The sequence below is a fragment of the Lynx canadensis genome, chromosome A2 (genome assembly GCF_007474595.2).
Source record: "Lynx canadensis isolate LIC74 chromosome A2, mLynCan4.pri.v2, whole genome shotgun sequence".
In the NCBI taxonomy this organism is placed as follows: domain Eukaryota; kingdom Metazoa; phylum Chordata; class Mammalia; order Carnivora; family Felidae; genus Lynx; species Lynx canadensis.
Window position 1 is genome coordinate 20390117 of NC_044304.2, and position 16888 is coordinate 20407004.

Here is a 16888-nt window from a genome sequence, read left to right on the forward strand (position 1 = left end):
GACAATCCTAAAAGGACTCTGAAATGTGGAAAGAAGGTGGATCGGCTAGGAACCTCAAGATTTAAAAATGTACACCATGATGAATTCTCTAGGTTTTCTTTTTATCTATCATATATCTCAGACTGGACACCAGAAATGTCTGCAATCCAGAACCACTAAGGGGTATAGAGGAAATAAAACAAAAACAAGAACAGCCTGCTCTCTAAAGCCAAAGGAAGGGTAGCCTCACAGAAACTATGCAGGGAGACCCATACCTAGTGGCAATGACAGGCTAAACTGCCTGCAGTAGTGACACTAGTACCCAGATGGATCAATCCATCTCATGCTCCAAATCCACTGGTAGCAGCAGGCATGATCTGCCCACAGCAGCAGCAATAATGGAACCCAGGCTTATCTACCCTCTCCGTACCCCACATCAGCCAGCAGCAGTGGCCCAAGCTATCCTCAGAAGCAGTAGCAGCAGAACCCACCACATTTCTTATCTGCTGATGGAAGCAGGCCTGATCTACCTTCCTGATGAAAGAGACTGAAGAAGATACAAATAAATGGAAACATTTTCCATGTTCATGGTTAAGAGGAGTTAATATTGTTAAGATGTCCATACTACCCAAAGTGATCTATGGATTCAGTTCAATCCCTATCATAATTCCTATGGCATTTTTCACAGAAATAGAAAAAAGAACCCAAAAATTTGTATCGAGCCACAAATGATCCTGAATAGTCAATGTAATCTTTAGAAAAAAAAGAACAAAACTGAGAGGCACCACACTTCCTGGTTTCAACTAATGTTAACAAAGCTATAGCAATAAGAACAATATGGTACTGCCATAAAAACAGACACACAGACCAATGAGACAGAATAGAGCACCCAGTAATAAACCCACACGTGTATGTCAATATTTGACAAGGGAGCCAGGAATACACAATGGGTAAAGACTAGTCTCTTCAATAAATGATGGGAAAACTGGATGTCCACATGCAAAAGAATGAAATTGAACCTTTAGTCTTGCGCCATGTACAAAATAAACTGAAAATGAATTAAAGACCTAAACATAGACCTGAAACTGTAAACTTCTAGGAGGAAACATAGGAGAAAAACTGCTTGGCATTTGTCTTGGCAGTGATTGGAAACATTTGAGAAGAATTGGCTTTAAATGGTTGCTAGAATTCACCCATCAAGTATGTGAACTTGACTTTACTGGGAGATTTGTTTTTTTTATTACTGCTTGAATCCACTTGCTATTGATCTGTTCACATTTTGTACTTCATCATGATTCAGTCTTGGTAGGTTGTATATTTCTAGGAACTTATCCATGTCTTCTAGGTTATTCAATTAGTTTGTGTATAGCTGTTCATAATAATATGATCCTCTGTATTTCTGTGGTATCAGGTGTAAAATATACTCTTTCAATTATAATTTTATTTATTTGAATCCTCTCTCTTTTTTTTTTCTTGGTTAGTCTAGCTAAAGGTGTGTCAAAATTGTTTATCTTTTTAAAAAACAGCCCTTAGGTTAATTGAATTTTTCTATTATACTATTTCTGCTCTAATGTTTATTATTTTTACTCACTTTGGGCTTAGTTTGTTCTTCTTTTTCTAGTTCCTTAAGATATAAAGTTGGGTTGTTTATTTGAATTTTTTTTTTTTAATGTAGGCATTCTCATTATACACCTCCCTCTTAGAACAGCTTTTGCTGTATCCCATAAATTTTGGTATGTTGTTATTTTCATCTTTATTTGTCTCAAGGTACTTTCACTTCCATTTTTATTTCTTTTTTGACTCATTGATTGTTCAGAAGTGTATTGCTTAATTTCCAATTCCAAATTGTGCATTTTTCAATTTCCTCTTTTTATTGATTTCTAATTTCATACCATTGTGGTCAGAGGAGATACTTGGTACCATGTCAATCTTCTGAAATTTTCCAAGACTTTTTTTGAGACCCAATATATGATCTCTCCTGAGGAATGTCCCATGTGTGCTTGAGAAGAATGGTATTCTGGTGCCATTGGGTGGAATGCTGTGGATATGTCTGTTTAGTCCATTTAGTCTATAGTGTTATTCAATCCTATTATTTCCTCATTGTTTTTCTGTCTAGATAATCTATCCATTGTTGAAAGTGAGGTTTGAAGTCCACTACTATTATTGTATTGCTGTCTGTTTTTCCCCTCACTTCTGTTAAGATTTGCTCTAGGGGCAACTGGGTAGCTCAGTTGGTTAAGCGTCTGACTTTGGTTCAGGTCATGATCTTGTGGTTGGTGGGTTTGAATCCCTCATTGGGCTCTGTGCTGACAGCTCAGGCTGGAACCTGCTTCAGATTCTGTGTTTCCCTCTCTCTGCTCCTCCCCAACTCACACTCTGCTTTTCTTTCTCAAAAATAAATAAACATTAAAGAATTGTGTAAAAAAATTTTGCTCTAAATATTTAGGTGCTCTGGTACATATCTATTTATAATTGTTATATCCTCTTGATTAATTGACTTCTTTATCACTATATAGTGACTTTTTAATCTTGTGATTGATTTTGAATAAAAGTCTATTTCCTCTGGGGCGCCTGGGTGGCTCAGTCGGTTAAGCGGCTGACTTCGGCTCAGGTCATGATCTCATGGTCTGTGAGTTCGAGCCCCACGTCGGGCTCTGTGCTGACAGCTCAGAGCCTGGATCCTGTTTTGGATTCTGTGTCTCCCTCTCTCTGACCCTCCCCCATTCATGCTCTGTCTCTCTCTGTCTCAAAAATAAATAAACGTTAAAAAAAATTTTTTTTTAAAGTCTATTTCCTCTGATAAAAGGATAGCCAGCCCTGCTCGCTTTCTTTGGGTTATGATTTGCATGGAATATGTTTTTACATCTCTTCACTTTCAGCCTATGTATGTTCTTAAAACTTAAGTGAGTCTCCTGTAGGCAGCATGTTGTTTGTCTTGTTTTTTAAAAATCTTTTCTATGTGCCTTTTGAATGGAGAATTGAATTCATTTATGTATTTTAAGTTTTTTAAATGTTTATCTTTGAGAGAGAGACAGAATGTGAGTGGGGGAGGGCAGAGGGAGAGGGAGACACAGAATCCGAAGCAGGCTCCAGGCTCTGAGCTGTCAGCACAGAGCCCAAAGCTGGGCTTGAACCCACGAACCTTGAGATCATGACTTGAGCCGAAATTAAAAGTGGGTGGCTCAGTCGGTTAGCGTCTGAATCTTGATTTCGGCTCAGGTCATGATTTCACAGTTTTGTGAGTTCAAGCCCATGTCAGGCTCTGCACTGACCCTTCAGAGCCTTCTTGGGATTCCCTCTCTCTCTCTCTCTCTCTCTCTCTCTCCCCTTCCCCTGATCCCATTCTGTCTCTCTCAAAATAAATAAACTTTTAAAAAGTAATTTAAAAAAAAGAGTTCGACACTTAACTGACCTGAGCCAAAATGAAGAGTAGAACATTTAACCAACTGAGCCACCCAGATGCCCCTCTACTAGAAGATTTGTGTGTGTGTGTGTGCGGTTACCATGAGGCTTACATAAAACATCTTACAGTTATAGCAATCTATCTTAAGATATTGACAACTTACCTTCAATTGCACACAAAAACTCTATACTTTAACTTTTCTTTCCATGCTTTATATCACACTTTATATCTTTCTATATTGTGCATCTATTAACAAATTATTGTACCTATATTTTTATTACTATTGTCTTTTTTCACAGTTCCTTGTTTTTTTTAAAAAAAAATTGAATGTAGTTGACCCACAATGTTACATTATTTTCAGGTGTACAGCATAGTGATTCAACAACACTTACATTATTCTGTTCTCACAACAAATGTAGCTACCATCTGTCACCATTCAACACTATTACAGCACCACTGACTATAGTCCCTGTTTTGTACCTTTTGTTCCCACGATTTAATCATTCCATAACTGGAAGCCCATACCTCCTACTCCCCTCTATCCATTTTTCCCATTCCTCTACCCTCACCCCCTTCTGGCAACCATCTTTTAACTTTTACACTAGACTTAAAAGTGATTTATGCACCAGGGCACTTGGGTGGCTCAGTCAGTTGAGTGTCCAACTCTTGATTTCATCTCAGGTCATGATCCCAAGGTTGTGGGATTGAACTCCATATTAGGCTCCACACTGAGAGTGGAGCTTGCTTAAGGTTCTCTCTCTCTCTCCCCTGCTCACACTCTCTCTCTTAAAAAAAAAAAAAGTTATTTGTGCACCACAATTACAGTATTAGAGTGCTCTGAATTTGACTGTATATTTTAACTTTACCAACAAGTTTTATACTTTCATATGTTTTCATGTTATTTCTTAGCATTCTTTCATTTCAACTTGAAGACTCCCTTTAGCATTTCTTGTAAGGTAGGTCTAGTGATGATGAAGTCCTTCTGCTTTTCTTCGTCTGGTCTTTATCCCTCCTTCAATCTGAAGGACAACAATGCTGTGTGTAGTATTCTTGGTTGGAAGTTTTTTCTTTCAGCACTACAGCTATATCATCCTACTTCTTCCTGACCTTCAAAGTTTCTGCTGAGATTTCCACTGATAGCCTTTGTGTGTGTGTATGGTTTTTTTTGGGGGGAGGGTTCCTCTTCTATATGACAAGTTGCTTTTATTTTGCTGTTTTTAAATTTTTCTCTTTGTCTTTGACTTTAACAATTTGATTATAATGTATCTCAGAGTAGTCTTCTTTGGGTTGATCTTGCTTGGGGTCCCTTGAGCTTCAGGTACCTGGATGTCCATATCTCTCCCAAAATATAGGAAGTTTTCAGCTATTATTTCCTTAAATACCTTCCTGCCCTTTCCCCTCTCTTCTTCTTCTGGGACTTCTATAATGTGTATATTTGTTCAGTTAGTGGAATTCCATTATTCATGTAGGCATTCTTCATTCTTTTTCATTCCTTTTTTCTTTTTGTTCCTCTAACTGGCTATCAGATGACCTGTATTTGAGTTCCTTGATTCTTTCTTCTGAGTGATCAAGTCTTATTTAAGTTTTCTATAGGTTTTCAGTCTTTCATTGTATTTTATAGCTGTAGAATTTGTTTCTTTTTTATGTTTTCTATTTTTTATATTTCTTATTTTCTTCATTTTTTTCTTCTTTTTGCTTAATTATTTGTGTTCTCTTGCATTTCATTCAGTTTCTTTAAGGTGATTACTTTGAATTGTCAGGCAATTCACAGATCTCCATTTCTTTGGACTCACTTACTGGAACATTATTAGTTTTCCTTTGTTGGTGTCATGTTTGCCTGATTCTTCATGGTCTCTATTACTAGGTATATGGATGAATGTGGCTCCCACCAGGTCCCTAAGAAAGATCCTGCCAGGACACTGGGTAGGCCCTGGGAAGGCATAACTGGGCCCAGATCATGGCTTAGAGGGGCTAGAACTGAGTCCCAAGGCTACTTCAGTGTTCATAGCCAGGACTGAGGTCTGCAGGCCTGGCTCTGGAGGCACAGGTGGATGTGTTTTTCTAGTTGGTCACTAAGTGGGCAGGGCTGCTTATGGATTGTAACTGGGATGGGCTAGAGCCAAGTCACAGAGCTGTTTCATGAATCTGCTGTCATACCAAAGTTGGCTGTCCTGCTTCCAGAGACACTGATGGGCATTTCTCCCAGTGGATCTCCAGGCTTCTGGGACTTTGTGGACTGAAGCTGGGAATAACTGGAGCCAAATTACAGTGCAATTTCAGGATGTCCGGGGGTGCAGAGGAGCATGTTTTCCCCTGGACCCCTGGGCTGTCAGGATTGCTTTAGACTGCAGTTGGGAGGACCTTGAGGTGAGTCACAGGGCCATTTCAGGATCTGCATCAGACCAAGTTTGACAGGCTTGCCTCCAGGGGCTCCCAGGATGAGGTTGAGAGGGGCTAGAACTGGTTTACAAGCCATTTCAGGGTCCACAGCTGGGACCAAGGTCTGTGACAATTGCCTGAGACATAGATACACATGACTCCTCCCAAGTTCCTTGATATATGGTGTTGGTTGTAAGCTCAAGGCCAAACAGGGGACATAGAGGTATTTCCATGTTTGTAGACAAGACCATGGGTAGTGAGTCAGCCACCTGGGCATGAGCCTACATTGTCAAAATGGCCTTCTTAGGTCTTGACTCCACTGGGGTTTCACAATCTCTTACCTGGATCCAAGATCTCTCACAGAGTACTTTTGTCCATGGGTGGCTGCCAAATTATTGCTACTGAGAGGGAATATGAGCAGGGAGCCTCCTTTTTCATCATCTTGCTGATATTCTCTGCTAAAATATATACCTTTTATATTCCCAAAGAGGGGCACCTGGGTGGTTCAGTCAGTTAAGTGTAAAACTGTTGATCTCAGCTCAGATCTTGATCTCAGGATCATGAGTTCAAGTCCCGCATTGGGCTCCATGTTGGGCTCTGTGCTGGGCATGAAACTTACTTAAAAAACAAAAACAAAAACAAACTCCCAAAACAAAACAGTAAAAAAGAAACAATCCAGATGGAAAATAAGCAAAAGACATTAACAAACATTTCACTGGAGAGTACATAGATGGCAAATAAACACTTGAAAGTATTAAGCATTCAACTTAATTAACCATTTGGTAAATGGAAATTAAAGCCACAGTGAAGGGGAGCCTGGTTCAGTCAGTGGAGTGTGCAACTCTTAATCTTGGGGTTATGAGTTCAAGCCTCACTTTGGGCGTAGAGATTACTTAAATAAATAAAACTTTAAAAAAAAAACAGTGGAATGTCACTACTTATCTATCAGAATGGCTGAAACAAAAAATACTGACAAAACCAAATGCTGGTGAAAATATGGAGAAGCTGCATCTCTCAAAAATTGTTGGTAGGCATGTTAAATGGCACAGCAACTCTGGAAAACAATTTTGAATTTTCCTAAATAACTAAATATGCAATTCTCATACAATTCTGAAATTGTACTCTTGGGTATTATTCCCGGGGGGTGGGGGGGACGGAAATTTATGTTTACATTAAAGCCTTTATATGAAGTCAAAGCTAGAGAAAACATGGCAGAAAGGATGGACAAAGAATCCATCTCCCTCATCTAGACAACAACTGCACTGGAAGACTCTGTCTGATGTAGCTGTTTTGGAGCTCTGGACTCTATTTGAAGGCTTATAACTTCCAGAAAACTAGATGGTAAACTGTCATTAATTTTGGTCAATTTCAGCCCTTTGTACACTACTGGCTACCCATCCCTGACTCTATCCCTAATCCCCAGCACTGTGGTGGGCAACCATGTATGAGTTCCATAAAAATTTTTATTCTGTTTCCAAAAACCAAGGTGAGTAATAAAGATTCTGTCCTCTAAATATCAAGGATTTGTGCTCTGATTGCTTATTGCTGCTTGTGATCACAGAGGTACAGAGGCAGGCAGCCATTGTTGCAATTCCCAATCCCCACCAATTGTTTCAATACCCTTTTCTTCCAGCTAAAACAATTTCCAGAGGATTTAAAGATATGGAACCTTTTTTTTTAAATTTTTACTCTTTACTTTTCTTTTTTTCCCTTATTGAGTACCAGACATTTAAGGACTAGAACACATATACCGGGTAATATAAAAAGTCATTATGTTTGCCCAGGAAAGGTGTGGGCTCAAAATTTAAGAGAAGGTCTCAAATTTACACCTTAGATTAACTCCAAACACAGAGACACCTTACAACAAACCACCACCAACAACAACAAAACTAGCAAAATGAGGGAAAGTGTGAAAATCTGACCTGTAGAATCACCACATTATAAGATTCAAATTTCCAGTTTTCAACAACAAAAAAATCCAAGGTATACTAAGAAATGAGAAACTATGTCCTATTCAAAGGAAAAACGTTAAATCAACAGAAACTCCCTGAGATAAACAAGATGGCAGACTTACTAGAAATTGACTTTAAAACTGCTGTCTAAAAGGTGCTCAGAGAGCTAAAAGAAGACATGGACAAAGTCAAGATGATGTAAGAACAAAATGGAAATATTAAGAGATAAAAAACATTTTTTAAGTAGGCTCCATGAAGCCCAATGTGGGGCCTGAACTCACGACCCTGAGATCAAGAACTGAGCTGAGATCAAGAGTCAGATGCTTTGATGGGGGGTGGGAGGGAGGGGAGGGTGGGTGATGGGTATTGAGGAGGGCACCTTTTGGGATGAGCACTGGGTGTTGTATGGAAACCAATTTGTCAATAAATTTCAAAAAAAAAAAAAAAAAGAGTCAGATGCTTAACCAGCTGAGCCACCCAGGTGCCCCAAGAGATAGAAAATCCTTTTAAAAAGTAATTCTTGGATTGAAAATTACAAGAACTGAAATGAAAATTCATTAGAGGGATTCAAAAGCATATCTGAGCAGTCAAAAGAATCTGCAAACTTGAAGATAGGACAATTGAAATTATTGAGTCTGAGGAACAGAAAGAAAGATTGAATAAAAGCTAATATAGCTTAAAGACCTGTGGAAGACCACCAACCTCTCCAGCATATGCATTGTGGAAGTCCTAGAAGGAAGAGAAAAAAAAGTGCAGAGAGATTATTGAAGAATGGCTTAAAACTTGGCAAATTTGATGAAATACATGAATATAAACACCTTAAAAGCTCAGTGAACTCAAGGCAGGATAAATTCAAAGAGATCTATGCAAAGGAACACTATAATCAAACTTCCAAAAGACAAAGACAAAGAGAGAATCTTGAAAGCATCAACGGAGAAGCAACCCATTATATATAAGTGATTGCCTATAACGTCATCAGCAGATCTCACTGGAAACGTTGAGGCAGAAGGAAAAAACTGTCAAAAAAGAACCCCTACTGGGTTCTCAGCCACCTGGATGCCTCAGTCAGTTAAGCCTCTGACTTCAGCTCAAGTCAGGTCATGATCTCTCCGTTCGCGAGTTCGAGCCCCGGTTCAGGCTCTGTGCTGAGCCTGGAGCCTGCTTCAGGTTTTGTGTCTCTCTCCCTCCACCCCTCCCCTGCTTGCTGCTAGCTTTAGCTGCACTGAAAGGGGAGGGGCAGAAAGAAAGGGAGACAGAATCTGAAGCAGGCTCCAGTCTCTGAGCTATCAATACAGCTAGTTTTTTAAAAAATAGGATCAAATCTTTGAAAATTATATATCTGATCAGGTATTAATATCCAGAATATAGAAAGAACACCTACAACTCAACAACAACAAAAAACCTGATTCAAAAATGGACAAAGGATTTAATAAATATTTCTTCAAAGAAGATATACAAATGACTAGTAAGCATATGAAAAGATACTGAACATCACTAATCATTAGGGAAATGAAAATAAAAACTACAATAAGATACCACTTTACCTCCAGAAGATAGCTACTATCAAAAAGAGAGAAAGAAAGAGAGTCAGATTAGCAAGCATTGGCAAGGATGTGGAGAAATTGGAACCCTTGTGCACTGTTGATGGGAATGTAAAATGGTACAGATGCTACCGAAAACAGCACAGCAGTTCCTCAAAATTAAAAATAGAATTACTATTTTTATAATGAATTTTATAATAGAATTACTATTTTATAATGATGCAGCCATCCCACTTTTGAGTATATACACAAAAGAATCAAAAGCAGAATCTCAAAGAGATCTTTGTACACCCATGTTCACAGCAGTATTATTCACAATAATCAAAAGGTGGAAGCAACCAAAGTATCCATTCATGGATGAATAGATAGACAAAATGTGGTGTATACATACAATAAATATTATTCATCCTTAGAAAAGAAGGAAATTCTGACACATGCTACAACATGGATGAACCTTGAAGACATGCTAAATGAAAAAGTCAGTCACTTCTACTACTACTGCTACCACTAATGTCTGATTCCATTCAAATGAGATTTTTACAGTGACCAAATTGATGGAGACAGAATAGAATGGTGGTTGCCTGGGGCTGAGGGCAAGGGAGAATGAAGAATAATTGTTTAATAGTACAGAGTTTTAATTTTGCAAGATGAATAAAGTTCTGGACATGGCTGCTGGTGATAATTGCACAACAATGTGAAATACTTAATGCCACTGAGCTGTTTATTTAAACATTGTTAAAATGGTCAATTCTATGTTATGTATATTTTACCACAGTTTTTTATTTTTTTATTTTTTTATTTTTTTTTAAATGTTTTTATTTTTGAGACAGAGCATGAGCAGGGGAGGGGCAGAGAGAGAGGGAGACACAGAATCTGAGGCAGGCTCCAGGCTCCAAGCTGTCAGCACAGAGCCTGATGCGGGGCCTGAACTCACAGACCGTGAGATCATGACCTGAGCTGAAGTCGGACGCTCAACCGACTGAGCCACCCAAGCGCCCCAACCACAGTTTTTTAAATGGCATTTTTTAAACATTTGGGTGGGGGGAAGCAAAAGATGGCACAGTCCTCCATGTTACACAACTACAGAGGGTGCCACTTACATGAACCACACTGTGAAAGAGTCTCTCCTGTGTTGGCCAACTTGGAGGCCCTGAAGCCCCCAAATCTCCTACCCATGGCAGACATTGCTAATCAATCTGTTCATAGGTCCTGTTCATCCAGCATTGGGCTCTCAGAATCTTTCTCCATGCTAGGAGAACTGGCACTTCCTCGGGACTGATTTATGAGATGCTATCATTAACTCAATGACCTCTTTGAAATCTGGCAAAGAGAGCAGAGGACACAGATATAGCAGACCTGATCATTCATTTACTGGAAGGGGTATGCACTGTTGCACTTTACAAGCCTGTAAGCCTAAAGAGATTTCAAGTTGAAGATTTAGTTGGCTTTCTTTGAGGTTGTAACGGCCCTGAATAAAGCCACGTGTTTGACAAATATGCCAGCGCCAATAGATCTGGATGATGCGGACAGCGTGGAGCAAACGGCAGTAACGAAGGCGTAAGCGCCACATGCGGACCCAGGACTGCAGCTTGACCACTGCCCATTCTTGCTGAGCATAGAACTGTAGGGATAATCGCTTCTTCTTCTCCATCAGCTTCACCAGCATCTGCTTCCACCAGCGCTGAATTATCCACGCTCTGAGGGATGCGTGCAACAGTGTCCGGCGTACCAGGGTGCCCCGCCACCAGGCCTGGATGAACATGGCCGCTTCCTGTTTTGTGGTGGTCTTTATTCCAGGGCCTTGCAAAAGAAAATGGGACACTTAGGAAACTCATACATTTCAACTCCCAGGTGTGCCAGGAAGGAGCCCTGGTCCTCTATCAACAATTGCCCCTTTCTCTGACATTCAGCAGAGCTTTTGTGGGCAATGGATGGACTCAGGAGATTAAGCAAGTGTCCTGCCTCTGCCACTCTCTGATTACTGGACATGGACACATCATCTTGCCCTCTGAGTCTCATGGCCTCCTCCTGAACTTGCAGTGTCACCCAGTTTTGCATGGACCTGGTTGGCCAGTTTAAAGCAAGAGCACCATAATCAGAAGTGAAAGAGATGTAAGTTTCACCTGGACCCAACCACCTACGTACGGTTCATGTCTCTTTCCTCAGACCCCTCCCGTTTGCTGGAGAAGTGGCATCTTTGTACCCCCTGCCCTCTCACCTCTGACTTCAGGTTACATCCACAACGTGCTGTCTCCCCTCTGCCTCACCAAAGTATTAAAAGATTCTTCCACCATCTATACTTGAGCTTAAACATCAGTTAACACATACATTAGTATAAAGATACACGTGCACACACACTTCTAGACCCAATCTCCCTGTACCTCTACGCCAAACACAGTCCCCACCTTGTAGCTCCCAACCATGCATGGTCTAAGTTCATACTCTTTGCCCACCTCCTTGGCACAATCTATACACCTTGGCCAGACCCACATCTCAGCCTAAGGAGAAAATGGGGGAAAAGGATAGCCAAGGAGGAGTCAATCTGTATTCATTCCAGCTCTGTGTATGAGGACCATTCCTCTGTTTGCCTAGCACACCCTGGGTGTATGCCTATTGTCCTGGAGCCACGCTAATAAGTGTCCCTTCACTCACTGAAGCATCTCTCTTTGGATAACAAAGTTCATGGTCACAGACTTTTGGAATACTCCACTGAACCCCAAGGGTCAGAGATGTCACAAGTCAAGACTTTCCCCAACATAGTAAAGCCTATAACCATCTACACATGGAGGAGTGGAGTGGGTAATGGTAGTGATGTGGGTGGGAGTTTGGGGGACAGCCACTTCCTCTTCTCCCCTTTGCTCCTTCAACCTCTGTTCTATCAATATGACTTCATCATCTTTGACTATAACTTGGAAATTTTGCTGTCCTGTAATCAGAGACTACCAAGAAAAACATTGGAGAAAGTAAGGGTGATCTTCCCATCACTAGGTGACAAGTCAACCACACAGATTCCTGGCCTTTCCTGGGACCTCAGACATGGAAGGATTGGGGTTGGGGGGGGGGTCTCATCCTGAGAACTTTACTGTCCTCCCAGAAAGCTCAGGTGGACCTAACTCTTTCTTACAAAACATTAAATGCCCATGACTTGAGGTGGATGGTCAAATCCCCCTCAGATCTGCACTTTACTAAATTACCCATGGTTAGGGGCAAGGTGGTCCCATCACTCTCAGGTCCATACTCCTCCAGCCACACACTGGCAGGAAAAGTGGAAGAGGGGTGAGAGATATGATGTCATAAAGGCACCTATGACTCAGGCACCAGGATGGCTTCCAGCAATTGAGCCCCTTTCTAAGAAAAACCTAGAAGAACTGTCCTTTCTTTCCTACCAGAGTGGCCAGAGTTCTAGCTACAAAGAAGGACACCCCAAATACTGACCCACTGACACAAAAGTGTATAATGATACTCATTAAAGCCTGGATAGTATTTATTATATGGATTTCAGTTTATCTCAACAACGACACCCCAGATAACAATTAGAATCAGTGTTCTATGTACTGATATAGAACAGTGTTCAAGATTTAGCAAGATTAACAATCATCAAATCAAGATGAACTCAATATAAGTATATATTTATACACATGTTGTCACAAAAGCATTATTTTTAAAGGGGTAGGGATTAAGAAGGTAGATAAAAATTAGCAGTGATCATCTCTGAAGAAGATAGCAGAATTAGTGGAACAGAATAAACTCCCTTGTTGCTAAACCTCCTATGTCTGGCCTAACTGTAGGTCGTCTAGTTATCAGTCCTCTGGGAGAGCATTCATGAAGCCCCCAGGACTAGCCAGGGCCTTCATCTCAGGCTCAAGTGGGCTCAAACACTCTCCTGTCTTCCTTTTCCCCTGAGAACCTCAAAGTCACAGCCAGAAGATGGGTAAGGGGCAACCACTACACAAGAAGTGCCCCACTTTTGCCTGCTCCTTGCCTCTGAAGACCCACATGGTCATTGTGAAGACCTGGTCCCCTCTCAGGGTCACAGCCCCAGGGGTCATTGAGGAGTGCATTTGCAATATGTAGAGTGGGCATGGGGTGGGGGCAGTGTGGGGCTATGCAGGGGGGTGGCATGTAGAGAAGACTCACACTCCTTACCCCCTTCTCCCTTCCCCCTTCCACCCTTTGACTAGCACTTCTGCTGGTCTAGGCAATTTCAGGGGGAGCAGTTATCCAGACCTTTATCCATGAGTCTAGACCTTCATCCGTGAGGTATCTGATTCTCTAGTTACCATACTTCTCCGGTCATAATTGTATTCATCTACCATTACACTGGGCAGCAAAGCACCAACAGATCTGCCAGTGAATCACCCAAGCAGCATTCATAGTCTTACCTGCCCCCATAGTGTGGCAGCAGCCCCCTCACCTTCTGATGACCAGGGTTAATTATCCCTGCCAGTATGGTGACTCCTTTCAATACCTGCTTGTCTCTTGGCGAAGGAGTCCAAAGTGACCAGGTCCCAGCCATAGCTTTAAGTTTAGTGGGACCCTTATTGTGACCCTTGATGACTACCCTCCTCCCTAGAAACTAGAATCCCCAGTCGTATGGAGCCTGCAGGGACACAAAGCCCAAATTCCCACATGTATAACTGGAAGGGTGCTCATGGATGCACCACCACTGCCACACATTGATTCTGGGACACATACATTCTACCTATTAGGAACCAAGCACCATGTAATGGGCCTTGATTTAGGGCTTGGGTTAGCAACTACAGCACATAGGTTAAATCCACCCCACTGCCTGTTTTTGTACATCCTGCAAAGAATGGTTTTTATATTTTTCAGTGGTTGAAAAAACTAAAACAAAACAAAACAAAACCACAAAAAAACCTCATGACACATGAGAATTGCATGAAATTCAAATTTAAGCATCCATAAATAAAATTGTATTGGAACACAGCCAGGTTTATTTGTTTATAGGCTGTCTATTGCCACATTTGCACCGCAATGACAGATTTGAGTATTTGTGACAGGGACAGTATATGACCCTCCCATCACCTCCCACTGCTGCTCAACACATAACAAATGGCAGTGGTGCAGTTATAACTGAATAGTATTTCGAGTGCCACATATACTGCTTGCTGTGATTTATATTTTATCACCAATACATAATGTATTATGTCAAACAAGAACAGAGGAGAAAAGTAGACTTTAAATGTCACATTATTTGGCAATAGCAAAGCATTGTGTTCATTATGCAACATTATAGCTGTGCTAAAGGGATACAGCATTATATACCTACATTACCAGACTAAGCAGTCCGTATTATTCCTAACTCACAAGAAAGCAAAGATCTTAAAATTTAGCAATTTTAAATGGGATATCTAACCACAGCAGAACTTCTTTACAAAAATAAAAAATGAAAATGGGGCACAAAGTAAGTTTTCAGACTGCTCATTTGTTAGCCAAGCAAGAAAACGTGTTTACTACTGGTGAGCTAACTAAATTATATTTAATTGCAGCAGCTGGAAAAAAAAAATGTGATGACAGAAAATAAACTTAACACTATTAGCCTTTCATGGGAATAGTTGCTCTGAGAGTTGAAGACACTGGGGACAAAACCAACAGTCAAATTAAAACAAGGAAAATGATTTCAAGTGGTTTTTCCTTAGCTGTTGATGAGTTAGCAGATGTTACCATACAGCTCAGCTGTCATTCATGGAAGGGGTGAATGCCAACTTTAAGAGGCCTAAAGAATTCAGCTTTATGAATAGTCTGCATGAAAACAACTACAGTTGAGAATACTGGTTGAAGAAGCTGAGAAGAGACAAATTCAATGCCACCTGAAGTGGTATCTGCTAGGATGTGATAAAACTGATACAGTGAAAATACATGTGGAAAAAAGCAGAAAAATTAGGCTTAGTTGGACAAATTTACAAAGTTTATGAAAATGTAAGGTGCTTACAGCCTATGGTTACTCATTATATTATTCATCAATAGGTATTTTGGGGAAAACATTTTAATCTACTGTGTTACTAAAGCAGGAACATCAATGATAAGCTTTCCTGCCATTGTTGACTTAACTATTATTAGTTCTGTGACTTTTTCTCAGAAACAGAAGGTGAATGTTCTGATTTACCAAACACACCACAACTCCATGACTTGAACATAGCAGTAGCAAGAGTTACATAAGCCTTGCTAACTTGGAGCCTATGCTGTTGGGTCCATATATTGCCTCTATCTCTGCCTCCATGACCATCCAGGACCCATTGTTCCAGCAATAGAATGAGTGACAGAAGTTGGCTGACATCAACCAGTCCAGTGTTTTTGTCTACTTCACTGTTTAGTGCCTATTCCGTGGTAGATGTACCCTGGTGGCAGGTGTTAACATACAATACAAAGATTTTTTACTCTGTGTATACTCCCGTATGTCCATCTATCTGCCTCTAGACCAGACTTCCTTGTCCCCATTGTTCAAGCCTTTGTGTTGCCAGGAAACTGACCAATAAGCCATTCACCGCTACTGAAAAGCCCATATATATTCTTTTTTTTTTTTCAACGTTTTTATTTATTTTTGGGACAGAGAGAGACAGAGCATGAATGGGGGAGGGGCAGAGAGAGAGGGAGACACAGAATCGGGAACAGGCTCCAGGCTCCGAGCCATCAGCCCAGAGCCTGATGCGGGGCTCGAACTCACGGACCGCGAGATCGTGACCTGGCTGAAGTCAGACGCTTAACCGACTGCGCCACCCAGGCGCCCCAAGCCCATATATATTCTATCTCAGACCACTTCTCTTTCTGCATAAAGTAGGTGTTCAGCCTGAAACTCTGACAACTGAGAGGACTTTCCCCTCACCACTCACTGTCTTTCAAGGCTACCTTTGAATGAGGCTGTGGCTCACCTGCTCTTTGGGGATGGCATACACATACTAAGCTTAACAATCTGCAAGTCAGGCATTTTCCTCTTATGTCAGCTGGACCCAAGGGATTCCCTATAAGCCCACATGAGTATGAGCTAAGAGGGCTGATGGCACAACAGTGGTGGGTACTCAAGAGTCTAAGCTACCTGCTCATGTAGTTTGCATCTTCAGTTTCCCATTGTCTGTCACCATTACTATCAGTGAAGTTAAGGAGGAGTATCACATTTCTTCAGATTCAAAGGGTTCAGGGGAACTTGGGAATTAAAGATTTGGGGGGCCATCAACCCAAATTATCCTATCCCATGTGTCAGAGTTCCATCTTTTTCCTGCCCTGATTTTGGCAGAACATCCTACCTTGATGGAGAATTTAACCTTCTTAGGATGTTGGCCACTTTGATGATTAAGCCCTGGGCCTGGCCCTCAGCTTTTTTAAGCCCTACCATTGTAGACAAGAGTTTCTTCATATGCCATCAAGAAGGCACTCTGGCTTTTACACTTACTTTTTAATTACCTGTTACTTGTTCTCAGCCATCTGTTATCTTTTTCTAGAGCTTCATAGAGCCTAAAATAGCCATCCAATTCTTTATACTTAATTCCCCCCTACTTTCCAAATGCTTGCTATGTCACACCAGCTAGTGGATATATATATGATCCCATTCACGCTTGAGAAGGTTACCATTTAAACCACCACCCTGTGTCAGGGGCTATCTGTGCTGCACATACCAC

At 41.0% G+C, this 16888-nt stretch overlaps 1 protein-coding gene across 1 annotated transcript; it reads right to left on the reverse strand.

Annotated features, from left to right (window-relative positions):
* Positions 1–10614: 10614 nt before the first annotated feature.
* On the reverse strand, positions 10615–13646 carry LOC115500038 (IQ domain-containing protein F5-like). The gene is made up of 2 exons (XM_030294348.1): positions 13637–13646; positions 10615–11054 (listed from the first exon to the last, which is right to left on the reverse strand). Exons 1-2 carry the CDS (start codon positions 13644–13646, stop codon positions 10615–10617), a joined length of 450 nt encoding a protein of 149 aa, XP_030150208.1.
* Positions 13647–16888: the final 3242 nt, after the last annotated feature.